Below are 20,147 nucleotides of genomic sequence, written 5' to 3'. Positions count from 1 at the left end.
AGATTGGGAGAGCTATTCCAATATTGTGCAGAGCTATTCCAATATTGTGCATTACACAATGAGTCCTTGCTGTATGCAGTGTAATGAGCAAGCAGGAATGGCCATTGGTAATTTGTTCTCTCTTGCTTGAACAAATATACTGAGACACTTGCTTTATCGCAGCTGAAACCATGAATTAGTGCTGCACTTTATTTTTTAAATTATCATTTAGTCTTCTTAGCTATGGAAAAAGCAAAATTAGGATGTGAGGGATCATTTCTTTTTCCCATATTTAGTTTACCGTTGAATAGTGAAATTGTCAGTGAATTGGACATTGAGAAGGCCAAAGGATTGTGTTTAGACTAGCACAATTCTGTACAGTTGCATGCCACACACCCCTCTCCACACCACTCCATCTCCTTCCTGTGCTCTTCACTCACATGGGATGGGAAAGAACTGTGCATTGTGTGCTGTTAATTCCAACACCCTCGAGTGCATTACTCAGATCTCCATTGTTTGCAGACTTCTCCCATATTTCTTCATGAGTATTCCACTCAACTGAACTCATGAGCTCTATTCCTGCTTTACTACATCATCCTTTGTATCTGACTAACTGCCATCTGTACTAACATTTATTGAATTCCTATTGCCTCGAAATGTAAAATTTGAAGTCCCATTATTGGTTATAAATCTCTCCTTGTTCTCACCTCACACTGCTTCCATCAACACTTGTGGCAGTACAGCAAGTATGTTCTAATTTATTCTCTTGTCCAAAGCATCCTCTCTCCTTTATTCAGCTATTCAAGTTTAAGTTCTTGTTTATTGTCATTTCAACCATATACATGCATACTGCCAAATGAAACAATATTCCTGAGGACCAAGCGATACAACAAAGTACATATGACTCACACATAACACATAAAGTAATATTACCAAAATTAAATTAATAAATACCTTAGAGGTGTATTCACAACACAAGTCAAAAAGTAAATAGTAATGCTACTGGTGCTTCATATATGGTGAGATCTGGGTGGTGGCAGGGAGTTCAGTATTTTCATGGCATGGAGAAGAATCTGTTTCTCATCCTAACAGTACTCTGGTGTGTTCGCCTCTCTCCTTTCCCCCACACAATGTCATCTTGATACTTTTCTCTTTGTTTCTACTGTATGCACTCCTGTCTTTAAATTTTCTATTTGGCAATGTGGTTTAAACAGTTTAAAACTGCTTTCAGGATACAAGTTGTTCTTCCCTCTGCACTTCCCCAGAAATCCTTTATCACAGGTTTCAACACTGCAATGGGAGAAGATAACAGAGTGTTGGTTTCATAGAGTTCTAATTGACATCTGGCATATATTGTTGGATCATTAGATATTTTTTATACAACATAACAATTCTACCCATGCACTTTGTTCACCTTGCAACATGTGCTTTAGTCTCCAGTGTCAAGGGAGGACAACCGTGAAGATAAAACAACAATCAGATGTGAAACATCACCTCCTTCGTCTCCACGGACTGTAAGGCTGGAAAAACTTGCCCACTCACTGCAGTCAACAAGTCAAGAAGAGGGAAGAAGGTGAGGAGAATTTCATGTTTGACAAGCGTAGGTCATAAATAAATAAATAAATAAATATATAAAAAGTCAATGAGTTTCAAAGAGAACAGTAATCCTGAAGATTGGTAGCAAATAAAAAATGTTTCTGAATTCACTTAAATAGAGTTGGCACTGGTCATGTTATTTAAGCAAAGGATTCAAGTTTCATGAGGAGTTAAACCAATAAAGCACTCTTACAGATTTGGAAAGATTAGTACTGATTCTGAAATGCTTTGCACCAATATCCCATTAAGACATCCCTGAAGTAAAAATCATTCACTCATCGCTGCTACCTGAATAAATTCTATTTCCTTTATGCAACAAAAAGTTATTAATTTCCCATTCAAAACTAACTCACCTGCATAATGCGGTGTGACAACAGGAAATAATTTTTTTTCTCCTATAGTTAGCCTAACGAACTGCTTCTGAATGTTAAAATGTTTTTTTAACAATTTATCACATATTATCTTGTCTAGTTTGTACTATAAATAAGTTTTAAAATCAGCATTTTAAAAAGGAAGTGTCCATAACACCTTATACACTTAACATAGTGAAATGTCATGGAGCCTTTAAGAGAGAAATGTTCATTTTATACTGAATATTCAGGGTTTGTTATTGTTGCAAGAGGATAATAAGTTATAACAAACTATTCACATCTCAATATCATCCTTGGACAATGCTGACGGGTGTTCATGTGTTTTACGTGAAGTATAAAACATGGTTAAGTTTAAAAACAAAATTATCTTAAAGTACCAAATGTAAAAAATGTTTCTGATTTCTCTTAAATATAGTTGTCACTTGACATGTTATTAAAGAATTTAAAATAAGAATTTTGTGAAACCTGGCCTCTTTGTCCTCCTGTGGTGGTTCAGCTCCCAGCATCATTCCTGAATGGCAAACGTTTGAAATCTTTGATTCTTGTGCCAACATTCAACAACATTACCAGCCAATTCCTTCATGATTGCAGAGAATTGAACTCCTTGCTGCCTGACAAAGAACACTCTGGAAACTGAGTTTGTTACATAGGAGCAGAAGCACAAGGGTAACGTTTCTGCCGTTTAGTAAAGTAACTTCCAGTTTTTAAATTATTAATTGACACAGCTTCAGTAGTTTTTGGCCATGAGTTTCAGATCTCCACTATGCTTGTGTAAAGAAATCATGCCAAATCAGCCTGTGAACTGCATGGCCCTAATCCTAACATTTCCCCCTTTGTTCTGATCTCCCCATCAGAGTAATTTCCTGCAATCTTCACTATCAAATCCATTGTATTCATCTTAAAAAAAATTTTGATCATTGCTTATACTTCTATTTTCAAGGCACTATAAGACTTCTTAGTGTAATCTGCCCTCATAATTTAATTCCTTTAGCCCAACTGCATCTTTCTGATGATTTTGCTCTTTCCCTTCAAAGCCAATTGATCTTTCCTAAATTGTGATATTGATTCTCCACAACTTGTTATGTGTACTGAAGCTGGTACCTGATAATCATTCTGAATCAGAAAAGCAACATATCGCTTAAAAGCGTAGAACATTTAAAGTACTGTATCTTCTGTTTCCACGGGATTCTAGATAATGATATTGCATCATGCAAACTGAGTTAATGTTACTTAATGGTAAATTTCTAGACACATAATTTACTGAAAATTTAATCAAATTATTAATGATTGTTTTCAGGGTCTTTTGGACTGCTGACTGGCCGCTTGTGATTAACTTATTTGTTTGATTGCTATTGGCAATGGTTGATTTTCAGCACATTGACTGCAGAGGAGCTGGCTAGCAACCCCAGTAGCAACAACAGCAGCCAGGACTCGTTGCATAAGGGTTCAAAGAAGAAAGGCATTAAATCCTCTATAGGCCGTCTGTTTGGCAAAAAGGAGAAGGCACGGCTGGGCCAACTCAGCAAGGAAATGGCATCAGTTCATGGTATGTACAGCTGGATTTCAAAGATTATATTAACTATCAGATATATACAATTCATCTGGTGCTTAAAAGCCCAGCAGGTTTGATTAAAGGCCAAACTAACAAGGTAGCAGTGCTGTGGTGCTGGTTGATTAAGGAAGGAAAAGTCAGCCAGGTTTTGCACATTTTTTGGGATGTGAATACGAGATATCGAGTTCAATGTAAAGCCTGCCAAAACTCAAGGTTTACAAGGCATGGGTTGGGCAGAAATCTAAATCTGACTACTTTTGGATGGAGAATTTAGACATAGACACATCTTGCTAATAGGCTTACTGATGATTAACAGGATCTGGTTTCTGCTCCCTCTCTGATTTAATACTTTAAGTAATCAAATGGAATATTGTCCTTTAGTTAATCAACAGATATGCAGCAACAATGTATAACTTTATTAAGTCAGTGTGTAACAAGAAACGAGTGGAGGCTGAGTATTTCTTGGGTTTACACAGGCAAACTAGGAACTGTGGGACAGTAGTGTCACAGTTAGTATAATGCTATTACAGTACCAGCGACCGGACTTCAGTTGCACAGCTGTCTGTAACAACTCTGTTCATTCTCCCAGTCATTGAGTGGGTTTCCTCCCTGGTTCCGAAGATGTGTGGCTTATTAGGTTAATGGGTCACATGGATTTAATTGGGTGGCGCAGGCTCGTGGGGATGAAAAGGCCTGAAACCATACTGTATTTCTAAGTAAAAATAAAAAAAATTCCATGAATAACAAAAAACTGAGGGAAAATGGAAATAATGAAAAACTCAGCAGGGATGAACTTTATCCACCAAACCAGAAATTAAGTGGCTTTCACAACTAACCAAATCATTAATCAAATTGCACTTCAACTTTGCATTTCTATCCTCTCTCAGCTACTAAGTTCTTCTTTGCTTTAATGTGTGGAATTTTTTTTTTGTGTTTTGTATTTGGCTATTGATGAAGAAATTACAGAAATTGATAAAATATTGATCATTATTTTAATATTTATGTTGTTTATTGGTTCAGGTTTGATTATAATAGCTTGGAGCTGAAGTTAGATCTGGATTGAAGTGCCTAGGGACACCTGTGACAGGAACCAGAGAACAAGGAAAGTTGTTGGAATTAGTCAAATCAAAGATTTATGAAAGGAATTGTATTTAACAAGCATAATGGGTTTTTTTGGAGAATGAAACTGTTAGATGAGAGAGAACCAGTGGATCTGGTGTTTTATGGACTCTCAGAATGCCTAAGATGAAATCCCATTAGTTTGGTGCTAAGATACTGGTGTAGATTGAAAATTAGATGAAAGTATACATAAATTGTTGTATTTTATGGTAACAGGAGATGAGCAGCAGGACATCAAAATAAATAATACTTTTTGCTCAATACATTTAGGACAGACCTGGATGCAAAAGGCTTCAAGGAATATGGAGCAAGGGAGGGAATATGTTGTTGAGGTAGAGGTAACTGTGGTTACCTTAACACCTTTTAGCACCAGTGACTTGGGTTCAACACCCAGCATTGTCTGTAAGGAGCTTGTCTGTTCTCCCTGTGACAGCATGGGCTTCCTCCAGGGGCTCCACCCACATCCCAAAGATGTATGGGTTAGTAAATTGTGGGCATGCTATGTTGGTGCTAGAAGCACGGTGACACTTGCAGGCTTCCTGCAGCACTTGTTAACACAAACAAAACATTTCAACACATTTCAATGAGCACCTCTGCTCCGTGCACAAAAAGTAGAATTTCCTAATGGCTAAACATTTTAATTCTTATCCCCATTCCATTCCGACACATTAGTCCACGGCCTTCTCTTCTGCCACGATGAGGACACTCTCAGGTTGGAGGAGCAACGTCTCATATTCTGTCTAGGTAACCCCCAACCTGATGCCTGAACATAATTTCTTCTTCCAGTATCTTCCCCTCTCCTTCCTCTTCCTTCTATTTCCCACACTGACCTCTTACCTCTTCTCTTCACCTGCCTATCACCTTCTTTCCCTTTCTCCAATGGTCCACTCTCCTCTCCTATCAGGTTCCTTCTTCTCCAGCCCTTTACCTTTTCCATCCATTACCTCCCAGCTTCTTACTTCATCCTCCCTCCCCCACACACCTGGCTTTAAGGTTTCAAAGGTACATTTAATGTCAGAAATGTATACAATATACATCCTGAAATGCTTTTTCTTCGCAACCTTCCAAAAACAGAGAAGTGGCCCAAAGAATGAATGACAGTTAAATGTAAGAACCCCACGCTACCCCCCCCAGCTCCCCTCCCTCCCAAGCATAAGTGGCACCAAGCAACGATTCCCCCTCCCCCCCACCAGCAAAAAAAGTGGGGCACCCACCGGCACCCACAACTGAGCACTCAAGCTTAAGCAAGGCACCAGCAAAGACACAGACTTGCAGTACTCCAAAACTTAGTGTTTCACCCGGTATTCAACGTACCACCTACCACTTTCTAGCCTGTCTTCCCTTCCCTCCACCCACCTTCATATTCTGGCATCTTCCTCCTTCTTTTCCACTCTTGATGAAGGGTCCTGGGCCAAAATATCAGCTATTTATTTATTTCCATAGATGCTGCCTGACCTGCTGAGTTCCTCCAGCATTTTTTGTGTGTTGCTCTGGATTTCCAACATCTGCCGCATCTTTTATGCTTATACGTTTCAATGTATGTTTCGATGTACATGTGACAAATACAGCGGATCCTTAATCTGATGGGGGATGTTCGTATTGAGTAGGGGAACGGGCTCAAAGGATAATTGCCTTCCCCTACTCCTATTTTGCTATATATGCTTATGTGTCTGTGTATATATGTTTCTATGTTGAGCAATCTGACTAAACATTAAAGAGGCAGGTGTGGGTTTTGGTGGAAGATGGGGGTAACTGGCTTGATGGAAGACTCATGACTCTCAGAGTTCAACATCGGTGGCTTTTCACCTCATTCAAGTTAAGCTGCTGTCAGATGAAACATTTGCCCTTTATGGGAGTGTATGACCTCTGCACTGGTTCTGGGCAGCCAGAGAAACAGGGCCTTCAAATGTACCTTTTGTGTGTAAGGATGTGGAGGATACTACTTTTAAGATGACTTTGCTCTTTTTAGTATTTAAGGCTTGAAGTAAGAAATACATCTGTATCAAAATATTTGTATAAACAAATTACATTTCTTTCACGACTGGATTGAGGGTTTTAGTCTTGGGTGTTTGATGTTGTGATTATAAATACTACGGAGCAAGTATCCTTCAGCCCACTCTCACAGTGCAGGCTGTCTGATCCCAGACTAGGTGAGATATCACATTTTCTTTTTTGCTTCCCATCTTGGCTCCACAGAACTGACTGCTATTCATTGGAAAGCATGTCTGCATAAGTTGCAGTATGTTCAGTTTGAATACGTTCCATGGATGTTCAGCTAACCAGTACTGACAGTCCAGATTCTCACTTGGGGAATTATACTAAAAGTTTTCAACTATCAATGGTATATTTTGCAGTAGTGAGAAACAGTATTTTAGTGAAAAGGAAAAGGAAAGCGTTGGGAAAATTGTAAAACAAAAAGGGATTAAAGTGCTGTCTGATGTGCTGTTTGATTCACCTTGCACTTTATCTACTGCAGGTAACGAATCTGATTACGAAAATGAAATTTTAAAGTACCTACTGAAACATTTTAAAGTATATTGCTTATGTTGCATGCAAATAAATCAATATGTTGTTTATTTCTCTCATGTCTCACAGGATATGGATATTTTGGTAAGTAGTGGCAATTTAAATCACGCCACAGTTTCAGTATTTTTCTAATTTTTATTCATTAATAATTTAAATGTTAAATTTACCATGGAAGACAGAGACGTTTTTAATTAAACTGTATATTTTTATTCCTCTTTTGGAACAGAAACAACAGAAGTTCAAAGTAAATTTATTATCAAAGTACATATATGCCACCATATACAACTCTGGGATTGTTTTTCTTGTGGGCATACTCAATAAATCCAGTAACCATAATAGAATCAATGAAAGACCACACCAACAGGGCGGACAAACAGCATGCACAAGCTAGCAAACTGTGCAAATACAAAAAGAAAGAGGAAAAAAGAAATAATTATAATCTATAAGTAAGCAATAATCTCAAGAACATGAGATGAAGAGTCCTTGAATGTGAGTCAATAGGTTGAGTGAAGTTATTCCCTCTGGTTCAAGAGCCGGATGATTGAGGGATAATAACTGTACCTGAACCTGGTAGTCTGAGTGCTCTACCTTCTTCCTGATGGCAGCAGTGAGAAGAGAACATGACCTGAGAAGTGGGGGCCCCTGACGATGGAGGCTGTTTTCCTGCATCAATGTTCCTTGTAGATGTGCTTAGTGGTGGGAAGGGCTTTACCCTTGATGGGCTGAACTACATCTAATACTTTTTGCAGGCTTTTCTGCTCAAAGGCATTTGTGTTAACCATACCAGGTTGTGATACAGCCAGTCAATATATTCTCCGCCACACATCTATAGAAGTTAGTCTCATCTATAGAAGTGAATTATAATATTATGGAATAGCATAAACATTCAAAGAAAACCTCATTTTTGCAATTGGGTTGGGATGATCATTTCACAGGAATTTAAAAGGCTCAATAGAAGTAGATTTTAGTGGAAAAATACTCCAATTATACTTCCAATTAATCTGCAATTAGTCTTAACTTGGCAAACTTTGTTTGTGACCCAAATTTGCCTTTGGTAGATGTTCTTTTTTTCCTTCTTGTTTTTCTACATATGTTGTATATACATCTAAATGGGAACAAATCCACCAAGCATAGTGTTGAATATCTGCCAATATCACTTTGGATTCATTGCAAGAGGAGTGATGTATCAAGGGCCACATGTGACAGGCATGTTATGTTGCTTTCTGAACACTGCTTGCCATTCTGCACTAACACCTGCAAAGGGAACATGCCAAAAGGAAAATTGTGAACATGGGTCACCAACGTGTCAAGGCAACACTGGTGCCTCGTTGTCACAGTCCTTTTGCTTTTGAAACTTTGCACCTGCCATGATATTCTCATGCTTCAAGCTACCAGTAGATTTAGGAATCCCAATTTCAATTTTTTTAAATTATTGGAAGCTGAATTAAAATGAATAGTAAAGTTCTCTCAATGTTCACTTGTTGTTAACCAGGTGGCATTCTGGATGCAGAAATGGCTATTCAGGACTCCCTTACTCTGGGCAAACTTGGAACACAAGCAGAGAGAGATCGAAGGTTAAAGAAAAAGTAAGTCTGAGTCCATTATTTATTTTGAATAAAAGCATAGCAGTTGCTCTTCAGGCTTTAGTATTCCCTCCCACAGTACTCAATTCCACATGTAGTTGGGCAGTCAGATATCCAGATGTTCAATCCAAGTTAATGCTTCTCTAGTGTTATATTACAGAGTTTTTCAGCATCCCTGTCAATGCCCCAGTGCCCCTTTTATTCAAGTGCTTGGGTCTTAATGCCTCACTTTCTTGTAAGTTGCTAAGACGCTATCTGTTCTTCTTGTAGCTTAGTGACGTGCTGCTGTCAAGCAATTTTCCATTGGCTACTGTGTCAATTGCACCAGACTTAGGAATGTGGGAGTAGAGATTGGCCATTCAACCGTTTGGGCCTATTCAAACATTTATTCAGTCCATAAATTATTTTGCATTACCACGTCTTCCAGAACCATTTTCCAATTTTGGAAGAGAGATATGGATTTCAATCATCCTAAATTCACTTCCAAAGGCCTGCTTCTAAATTTGAGATTAATTGATATTTTTCTTTGTAGCTTCCCCCTCCCTTTTCTATGCACACACATTGTACATCTAAGCATGAGAAAATCTACTCTGTTTGGTGCCAAATGTTTGCCAATGTCACTCTAGGATCATCTGCAATATGTGAAATGGTGAGAGTCACATGATACTGCCATTTTATTTTGCCTTTAATACTGCTTAATACCTGGCATTGACAACATCAGCCAGTAAGGTAACGTTTTGTTCAAATCCAAATTTTAGTCAGATATTTATCATGTTTGTTATCACCTTTTAGAGCAAAAAATAATGGGAAGTTAGAAGATTGGGAAGCTTATAAAAACCAACAGAAGGCAACTAAAAAAGTCATTAAGAAGGTCAAGATGGGGTTTGAAAGTAAGCTAGCCAATAATATTAAAGAGGATACCAAATATTTCTTCAAATAAATGATGTGTAAAAGAGAGGCGAGAGTGGATATTAGACTACTGGAAAATTATGCTGGAGAGGTAGTAAAGAGACCGATGAAATGGCAGATGAACTGAATGAGTATTTTGCATCAGTCTTCATGGTGGAAGACACTAGCAGTATGATGAAATTTCCAGCTGTCAGTGTCATGAATTGTATGAAGTTACCATAACCAGAGAGAGGTTCTTGTAAAACTGAAAGGTCTGAAGGTAGGACCAGATAGTGTACACCCCAGAGTTCTGAAAGAGGTGGCTGAGGAGATTGCGGAGGCATTAGCAATGATCTTTCAAGAATCACTGGATTCTGTAATAGTTCCAGGAGACTGAAACATTGCAAATGTCACTCCACTCCTCAAGAAGGGAGAGAGACAGATGAAAGGAGACTATAGGCCAGTTAGTCTGACCTCAGTGATTGGGAAGATGTTGGAGTCGATTATCAATGATGAGGTCTTGGTACTTGGAGGCACATGATAAAATAGGCCATTGTCAACATGGTTTCTTCAAGGGGAAATCTTGCCTGACAAATCTGTTGGAATTCTTTGAAGAAATAAACTTGATGTTGTGTACTTGGATTTTCAGAGGGCCTTTGACAGGTTTCCACACATGAGGCTGCTTAACAAGCTAGGAACCCATGGTATTACCTAAAAGATTCAAGCATGGATGATTGGTGGGTGGCAAAGAGTGGGAATAAAGGGAGCCCGCCAGTGTCTAGTGGTGTTTCACAGGGGTCTGTGTTGGGACCGATTCTTTTTACATTATATGTCGATGATTTGGATGATGGAATTGCAGGCTTTGTTGCAAAGTTTGCAGTCGATATGAAGATAGGTGGAAGGTCAAATAGGTTTGAGGAAGTGGAGAGGCTAAGGAAGGATTAGGAGAGTGGGCAAGGAAATGGCAGATTAGGAGAGTGGGCAAGGAAATGGCAGATGGAATACAGTGTCGTGAAATGTACGGTCATGCACTTTGGTAGAAGAAGTGACAGGTTTGACTATTTTCTAAATGGAAGGAAATACAAAAAACTGAGGTGCAAAGGGACTTGGGAGTCCTTGTGCAGGATTCCCTAAAGGTTAATTTGCAGGTTGAGTCTGCGGTGGGGAAGGCAAATGCAATTCTTTTCAAGAGGACTAGAATGTAAAAGCAAGGATGTAAAGTTGAAACTTTATGAAGCACTAGGGAGGCCTCACTTGGGGGATTGTGAGCAGTTTTGGGCCCCTCATCTTAGAAAGGATGTGCTGAAACCGGAGAGGGTTCAAAGGAGGTTCACGAAAGTGATTCCAGGAATGAATAGCTTGTCATATGAAGAGTGTTTGATGGCTCTGGGCCTGTATTCACTAGAATTCAGAAGAATGATAGATGATCTCATTGAAATCTATCGAATGGTGAAAGGTCTTGACAGAGTGGATATGGAGAGGATGTTTCCTATAGTGGGAGAGTCTAAGTCCAGAGCCTCAGAATAGCAAGGTGTCCTTCTAGAACCCAGATGAGGAGGAATTTCTTTAGTAGAGAGCGGTGAATCTGTGCAATTCTTTACCAGAGGCAGCCGTGGAGGCCAAGTCTTTATATATATTTAGGCAGAGCTTGATAAATTCTTGATTGGTCAGTGCATGAAGGGGTACAGGGAGAAGGCAGGAGGTTGGGGCTGAGAGGAAAGTTGGATCAGACATGATGAAATGGCAGAGCAGACTCGATGGGCCAAATGGCCTAATTCTGCTCCTGTATCTTATGGTCTTTCATTCTTGTGTTGTTCATGTCAGCTAGGAACCCAAGCCCATATGTTAGTCAGAGTATTTTATATAATAACCACATTATTCATTTTTTCCACATACTGTTCTTCAATTCCATTTGTGTTTATACATTTATCTTCCTTTCCTTCTTGACAGTAAAACTTTAATTTTAATGCAGTGTGATTTTTCTTTTGTTTTATTGATAAACAAGCACTTCTTATGATGAATATCATTGTGGGTTAGAAATCAAAAACTGTGTCTTGATGTCTGATTCTTGCTGAATAGGCAAAAATTCTGTACTCTCCATTAAATTATAAGATGTAAAAGGAATGAATTTACAATCCCTCTGTAGATTGCTATTGTCTTAGTCAACAATTTCTCACTTCCAAGACCAGTGTGAAATTTGAAGAACACTAGCAGTATCTTTTAGCTTATAGGGTCATTAAAATCATCATGAATTATCCTATTTATAGGTTGCTTTTGACACAGATTTGACTGACTTCTAGTTACCTTACCTTCCAAGTACATTTCTCTTTGTAGATGTTGATAAATCATGTGCTTTTTTAAAATGTCTGGACACTGTTCAATAATAGGCAGTTATTTCTTCACAGCCAGTGGTTCAGATTAGAGGATACTGATTGGGAATTGCTGACCAATCAGAAATAATTGTACATGTGTCTTGATTCTGCTTCACAGTTTGCATCATCCAGCACTCATGTCAGATATTTAACCCCAATCAATTAGGTATTCATGAGGTGTTCACCCAATCAGTTAGATTAGATTAGATTAGATTCAACTTTATTGTCATTGTGCCGAGTACAGATACAAAGACAATGAAATGCATTTAGCATCTGACCGAAAATGCAAAGAATTGTGTTATTTACAAAATAACTGCGAATAAAAAAAATTGCTACAGCACACAAATATAAAAGTACTGAGACGGTACAATATGCTTAGTGCTGTGATGTGAGGTTCAGCAGGGTCACAGCCTCAGGGAAGGAGCTCTTCCTGTGCCTGCTGGTGTGGGAGCGGAGGCTCCTGTAGGTGCCTACCAGATGGGAGGAGAGTAAAAAGTCCATGGTTAGGGTGAGATGCATCCCTGATAATGCTTTTCGCCCATCCCAGGCAGCGTTTATGGTAGATGTTCTCAATGGTGGGCAATTGGGTGCCAATAACCTGCTGGGCAGTTTTCACCACATGCTGGAGTGCTTTGCGGTCCAATACGGGACAATTGCCATACCACACTAAGATGCAGTTGGTGAGTATGCTGTCAATGGTACAGCAGTAAAAGTCCGTCAGTATCCTGGGACAGAGGTGAGCTTCCTTGATGCTCTGCAGGAAATAAAGGCACTGTTGCGCTTTTTGATCAGGATGGAGGAGTTCAGGGACCAGGTGAGATCCTCGGAAATGTGGACACCAAGGAATTTGAAGCGTGATACATGCTCCATTACAGCTCTGTTGATGTAGATGGGGACGTGATGCATGCCTGAAGTCCACAATGATCTCCTTGGTCTTCAGGGTGTTAAGGGCCAGATTGTTGTCGCCACACCACGCGGCTAGCTGCTGAACCTCGTCCCTGTAGGCCGTCTAGGTGTTACATTTCCTATTTTAAATGACTTACGACCTACCAACATTAATTCACAGAGAATTTTACTCCAATTTTGATTCTTAAAACTGAACAGTGTAACAACCCAATAAAAACAAACATGACCTATCAACATCTACAAAGAGAAAAGATGTACCAATGTTACTAGTGTGAATCAGTACTAGGGAAGTAAGATAACCTGGAAGGCAATTCTTTCCTTCACTGTCACCAACCCTTTTGAAGCTAATTACCTTTCATGGAACTGGTCTTATATTGTCCTCAAATATGTTTTAACCTTTGAATAGTACTGTGCTATAGATTTCCTGCAACATCTTGCCTCTTAATACTTGCTTGAAATTTTACGTGAAGATATCATCTAATCTGTTAGGAATTCATACTTTGCTGGTACATAAATGTGATGTTTCCCTAAAAGAACATCAATGGCACTTACGAAAGCGTAGCAAGTGACAGAAACACACTACTGAAATTTCAGATGTGGAGTTTTGTCCCTTCACCAGTGGAGAAATAGCAGCAGCAGGCCGCTGGTGCCCGAGTCCCTGTGACGTGAATGTTATTCGCATAGAAGTTACTTTTGCATTCAAATGTAATTCGAGTGCAAAGCTCTGCCTCCATTACTTCTTGCCTCAGGTGATTCTCAAGTTGTTGTTGCTGGATTAGCAAAGGTTCAAAGGTTTGTTTTATCTTCAAAGTATGTATACAGAATACAACTCTGAGATTTGTCTTCTCCAGATAACCATAAAATACTGAAAACCATAGAAATAGTTGAAAGAAAGCTATCAATCCCCCCCGCATGAAAAGAAAAAGAAACAAAACTCATAAACGCAAAATCCCCAACTCCTCCTTCGTCCAAAAGCTAACAGATCACCCACATGGAGAAACTACAACATCAAACCCCAAACCACCAGCCCACCAATCAGCAACAAGAAAGAGTGGGCGAGAACACAAAAAAAACATAGAATGGAAAGAGACCAATATGAACTACAGTCCAATCCATAAATCTCAGAAGTTCAATAACATCTCTGAGAGCATCAGGGCCCAACAGCCCCTTTGACGATGGCAATGAAAACCAGCAGCTCCTCCCAGGGCAGTGACATGAACCAGCAGCCCCTCCGAGGGCAGTGACACGAACCAGCAGCCCCTCCAAGGGCAGTGACATGAACCAGCAGCCCCTCCGAGGGCAGTGATACAAACCAGCAGCCCCGCTGAGGGCAGTGACACGAACCAGCAGCCCCTTCGAGGCCAACGACATGAACCAGCAGCCCCTCCAAGGGCAGTGACATGAACCAGCAGCCCCTCCGAGGGCAGTGACACGAACCAGCAGCCCCTCCGAGGGCAGTGACACAAACCAGCAGCCCCTCTGAGGTCAGCGATATGAACCAGCAGCCCCTCCGAGGGCAGTGACACGAACCAGCAGTCCCTCTGACGCCAGCGATATGAACCAGCAGCCCCGCTGAGGGCAGTGACACGAACCAGCAGCCCCTTCGAGGCCAATGACATGAACCAGCAGCCCCTCCAAGGGCAGTGACATGAACCAGCAGCCCCTCCGAGGGCAGTGACACGAACCAGCAGCCCCTCCGAGGGCAGTGACACAAACCAGCAGCCCCTCTGAGGTCAGCGATATGAACCAGCAGCCCCTCCGAGGGCAGTGACACGAACCAGCAGCCCCTCCGAGGGCAGTGACACAAACCAGCAGTCCCTCTGAGGCCAGCGATATGAACCAGCAGCCCCGCTGAGGGCAGTGACACGAACCAGCAGCCCCTTCGAGGCCAACGACATGAACCAGCAGCCCCTCCAAGGGCAGTGACATGAACCAGCAGCCCCTCCGAGGGCAGTGACACGAACCAGCAGCCCCTCCGAGGGCAGTGACACAAACCAGCAGCCCCTCTGAGGTCAGCGATATGAACCAGCAGCCCCTCCGAAGGCAGTGACACGAACCAGCAGTCCCTCTGAGGCCAGCGATATGAACCAGCAGCCCCTCCGAGGGCAGTTACACGAACCAGCAGCCCCTCCGAGGGTAGTGATACAAACCAGCAGCCCCGCTGGAGGCAGTGACATGAACCAGCAGCCCCTCCGAGGGTAGTGATACAAACCAGCAGCCCCTCCGAGGGCAGTAACACGAACCAGCAGCCCCTCTGAGGCCAGCGATATGAACTAGCAGCCCCTCCGAGGGCAGTGACACGAACCAGCAGCCCTTCAGAGGGCAGTGACATGAACCAGCAGCCCCTCCGAGGGCAGTGATACAAACCAGCAGCCCCGCTGAGGGCAGTGACACGAACCAGTAGCCCCTCTGAGGCCAATGACATGAACCAGCAGCCCCTCCGAGGGCAGTGACACGAACCAGCAGCCCCTCCGAGGGCAGTGACATGAACTAGTGGACTCTTCGAGGGCAGTGACACGAACCAGCAGCCCCTCTGCGGACAGTGATACAAACCAGCAGCCCCTCCGCGGGCAGTGACACGAACTAGCATCCTCTCTGCGGACAGTGATACAAACCAGCAGCCCCTCCGCGGGCAGTGACACGAACTAGCAGCCTCTCCGAGGGCAGTGACACGAACTAGCAGCCTCTCTGAGGGCAGTGACATGAACCAGCAGCCCCTCCGAGGGCAGTGACACGAACCAGCAGCCCCTCCGAGGGCAGTGACACGAACCAGCAGCCCCTCCGAGGGCAGTGACACGAGCCAGCAGCCCCTCCGAAGGCAGTGACACGAACCAGCAGCCCCTCCGAGGGCAGTGACACGAACCAGCAGCCCCTCTGCGGGCAGTGATACAAACCAGCAGCCCCTCCGAAGGCAGTGACACGAACCAGCAGCCCCTCCGAGGGCAGTGACACGAACCAGCAGCCCCTCTGCGGGCAGTGATACAAACCAGCAGCCCCTCCGAAGGCAGTGACACGAACCAGCAGCCCCTCCGAGGGCAGTGACACGAGCCAGCAGCCCCTCCGAAGGCAGTGACACGAACCAGCAGCCCCTCCGAGGGCAGTGACACGAACCAGCAGCCCCTCTGCGGGCAGTGATACAAACCAGCAGCCCCTCCGAAGGCAGTGACACGAACCAGCAGCCCCTCCGAGGGCAGTGACACGAACCAGCAGCCCCTCTGCGGGCAGTGATACAAACCAGCAGCCCCTCCGAAGGCAGTGACACGAACCAGCAGCCCCTCCGAGGGCAGTGACACGAACCAGCAGCCCCTCCGCGGGCAGTGACACGAACTAGCAGCCTCTCTGAGGGCAGTGACACGAACTAGCAGCCTCTCCGAGGGCAGTGACATGAACCAGCAGCCCCTCCGAGGGCAGTGATACAAACCAGCAGCCTCTCCGAGGGCAGTGATACAAACCAGCAGCCTCTCCGAGGGTAGTGACATGAACCAGCAGCCCCTCTGCGGGCAGTGACACGAACCAGCAGCCTCTCTGAGGGCAGTGACACGAACCAGCAGCCCCTCCGAGGGCAGTGACACGAACCAGCAGCCCCTCTGCGGGCAGTGATACAAACCAGCAGCCCCTCCGAAGGCAGTGACACGAACCAGCAGCCCCTCCGAGGGCAGTGACACGAACCAGCAGCCCCTCTGCGGGCAGTGATACAAACCAGCAGCCCCTCCGAAGGCAGTGACACGAACCAGCAGCCCCTCCGAGGGCAGTGACACGAACCAGCAGCCCCTCTGCGGGCAGTGATACAAACCAGCAGCCCCTCCGCGGGCAGTGACACGAACTAGCAGCCTCTCCGAGGGCAGTGACACGAACTAGCAGCCTCTCCGAGGGCAGTGACACGAACCAGCAGCCCCTCCGAGGGCAGTGACATGAACCAACGGCCTCTCTGAGAACTCTTCCACATTTGCTTCAATGCTTCAGTCTTCTTCAATGCTTTAATTGGTGAGAAACGTAATCGATAATGCCCGCTCATCTTATCTCTGAACTTCTCCTATGGTAGCTCGGGCTCGCATTTCTCTCCTAGAGTTTTCACAGGGACAGCAGAGCGCTTGCTCACTCAATCAAACTACAGACTGTAAGTCACAGGCTCCAACAATTTCAAAAATAAAATTAAGATTCAAAAGTCTAAGTAGAAGACATAGAAAAACTGAAATGATTGACCCTCTGAAAGATGTCGCCCGAAAAATCGGTTCGCTGATGCCATCTTGACCGGCAGTCCTCTGAGACAGCTGATCGATTATTATGCTAATAGATTTGAATATTGTATTTCTTTCTAATGTTTGCAGTTGAGTTTAATCTGCAAATCCCATTCAAAGTTCAAAGCAGATTCATGATCAAAGGTATACTGTCTATGTCACCATATACAGCTTTGAGGTCTGTTTTCTTCTGGGCATACTCATTAAATTCAAGAAACATATTAGAACCAACAGGACAGACAAACAAACAATGTGCAAAAGGAAACAAACTGCAAATACAAAAGAAAAAATATATAATAATAAATAAATAAGCAATAAATATCAAGAACATAAGAAGAATAGTCCTTGAAAGTAAGCCGACACATTGTGGGAACAGTTCAGTGATGGGGCAAGTGAGATTATCCCCACTGGTTGAGAGCCTGATGTTTGAAGGGTAATAACTGTTCCTGAACCTGGTGGTTTGGGTCGTGAGGCTCCTGTAGCAGCAGTGAGAAGTGTTTCCTGTGATAGCCCTCCGTGTAGATGTGCTCAATGGTGGGGAATGCTTTACCTGGGATGGACTGGGCTGTATCCACTACTTTTTGTAGGATTTTCCATTCCTGGGCTTTGGTGTTTCCATACCAGATCATGATGCAGCCTGCTTGTATGCGTTCATCAACATTTCAGATGTCATACAGAATCTTTGCAAATTTTCAAGATATTGCTGTACCTTCTTCACAATTGCACTTGTGTGCTGAACCCAGGCCAGATCCTCTGAAATGATATCACCGAGGAACTTAAAGTTGCTAACCCTCTCTCATCTCTGATTCCCCCGATGAGGACTGGCTCAGGTTTTCTCCTCCTGAAGTCAATGATCAGCTCCTTGGTCTTGCTGACATTGAGTGAGAGGTTGTTGGTGTGGCACCACTCAGCCAGATTTTCAGTCTCCCTCCTATAAGCTGATTCATCATGACCTTTGATTTGGCCAATGACACTGATATCATCAGCAAACTTAAATACGGCTTAGCTACAAAGTCATAATTATAAAGTGAGTAGAGCAGGGGAATAAGAACACAGCCTTGTGGTGCATCTGTGCAAATGGAGATTCTGAAGGAGATGTTGTTGCCAAACTGAACTGACTGGCATCTGTAAATGAGGAAATTGAGGATACAATTACTCAAGGAGGTATTGAGCTCAAAGTCTTGATGCTTATTGAGTAGTTTTGAGGGGATGATTTTAGTCAATGCCAAGCAGTAGTCAATAAAGAACATCCTGATGTACTGTATGCGTCATATTTGCTGACCAGATGAGCTGTAGTCCATAAAGAACATCTGTTTGCTGTCCAGGGTTGAGTGAAGAGCCAAGCAATGGCACCTGCTGTTGACCTTTTGTGCCGGTAAACAAATTAGAGTGAATCCAAGTTGTTTCTCAGGTAGGAATAGATATGTTTCATCACCAACCTCTCAAAACATTTCTTCACAGCAGATCTAAGTGCTACTGGCTGATAGACATTGAGGCAGGTTATAACATTCTTGGGCACCAGTATAATTGGAGCCTGCTTGAAGCCAGTTGGTACCTTAGACTGCTGAAGTGAGGGGTTAAAGATCTCAGTGAACACTCCAGCCAGTTGATCAGCACAGGTCTTTTGTACTCAGCTAGGTACAAAAGAGAGAGTGAGAGTACCCTCCTGAAGGGTACTCTCACGTCAGCCTCAGAGACTGAAATCACATGGTCATCAGGGCTGTAGGTTTCTCCATGTTTTGACAGTAAAAGCGAGCTTAGAAGGCATTGAGCTCACCTGGAAGTGAAACTCTCTTCTCACCTATGTCACTTGGTTTCACTTGTTCCCATGGAACATTCCTAAATATTTTGGGCTGTTATTCAGTTCCTAAATAATTATTAGAACTGAGACTCCTCTTTGTAATAAGTTGCGCTGCCACAAAAAAAAGAGGCATCCGTCATCAATCAGGCCATGCTCTCTTCTCGCTATTGCCATCAGGAAGGAGGAACCAAAGCCTAAGTTCCCACCATACCAGGTTTAGGAACAGTTATCCAACCATCAACACTGAACTGATTCCACAACCTATGGGCTCACTTTCCAGAACTCTACAACTCATGTTCTCAGTATTATTTATTTACTTATTTATTCAGCATTATTTTTATTTGTATTTACACAGTTTTGCCTTCTTTTGGACATTGGTTGCTTGGCTGTCTTTGTAGTTTTTCATTTCTTTGTTCTGCAAGAAAATGAATCTCAGTAGCATATGATGGCATATATGTACTTTGGTAATAAATTTACTTTGAACTTCAAACTTTAGAAGAAAAACATAATGTAAGCTTGTATATTATTTACTGCACTGAAGGGCACTTATCAGAACGTCCGGAGATTTAAGGTTGTTTTTACATTTACAAAATTATATTCTGTTCAGCGATTAACAATCTGCGTTTTAGGGCACTGTGTTTTTTGCATCTACACAGAGAAGAGTTTTGGGAATACTCTGTTCATTCAAAGCAGAATTCATCTCCAAACAACTTGTGCTTTGGTTCAGAATTAAAGTATGCTTGGGAGTAGGGTAAGATGAAGGGCTGTTTATTGTTGTCTTATGTCAATGACGGAATGGAAGGGGAATATACCATTGGCTGGATTGTACAGATCAGCAGAGCTCCATTCATGTGCACTACAGAGTGAAAGTACAGGGCATGTTGGAGGTCCATTGAGGATCGCCTGACTATTCACTCCATGGCAGATGTTCTATTTAATCCATACCTTTTCTGTAACTTTGAACTGAGTAGCTGGGTGTGCTTCTTTCCCCTTGAATCTTCACAACCATAGCTGATGTATCTAGCACCAACCCATTTGACCGGGATTGCAGATGTTCATGAAAATGATTTTGTCTCTTTATTTTTTATATACTCCATTTTATATTTGTGTTTTAGTTACTTATCATAAGTTTAATGATCGAGTCCATTTGTAACTTTATAAATCTTTTCAATGTTTAAAAATTATTTTAATCAACTAGAGGCATTTAAAAGAAAAC

The 20,147-nt window shown here is 42.5% G+C and overlaps 1 protein-coding gene across 11 annotated transcripts in view; it reads left to right on the top strand.

Moving 5' to 3' along the window:
* Positions 1-20,147, top strand: part of ppfia4 (PTPRF interacting protein alpha 4) — a 774,853-nt gene that overhangs the window by 707,701 nt on the left and 47,005 nt on the right. For 7 of the 11 annotated variants that reach the window (XR_010020122.1, XM_063065580.1, XM_063065581.1 and 4 more), the window contains 4 exons: positions 1,413-1,552; positions 3,320-3,492; positions 7,213-7,227; positions 8,636-8,729. Coding sequence is in view for 10 of the 11 variants with exons in the window: in XM_063065580.1 (XP_062921650.1) it covers positions 1,413-1,552; positions 3,320-3,492; positions 7,213-7,227; positions 8,636-8,729 (422 nt within the window). In the remaining variant the exon portion in view is untranslated. The remainder of the gene's footprint in view (positions 1-1,412; positions 1,553-3,319; positions 3,493-7,212; positions 7,228-8,635; positions 8,730-20,147) is intronic. The other 4 variants (XM_063065583.1, XM_063065586.1, XM_063065582.1 and 1 more) reach the window with 1 other exon arrangement.

The sequence above is a fragment of the Mobula hypostoma genome, chromosome 13, assembly GCF_963921235.1.
Source record: "Mobula hypostoma chromosome 13, sMobHyp1.1, whole genome shotgun sequence".
Taxonomy (NCBI): Eukaryota; Metazoa; Chordata; class Chondrichthyes; order Myliobatiformes; family Myliobatidae; genus Mobula; species Mobula hypostoma.
Note: the sequence above shows the minus strand (reverse complement) of the source record. Positions and strands in the feature narration are given on the sequence as shown.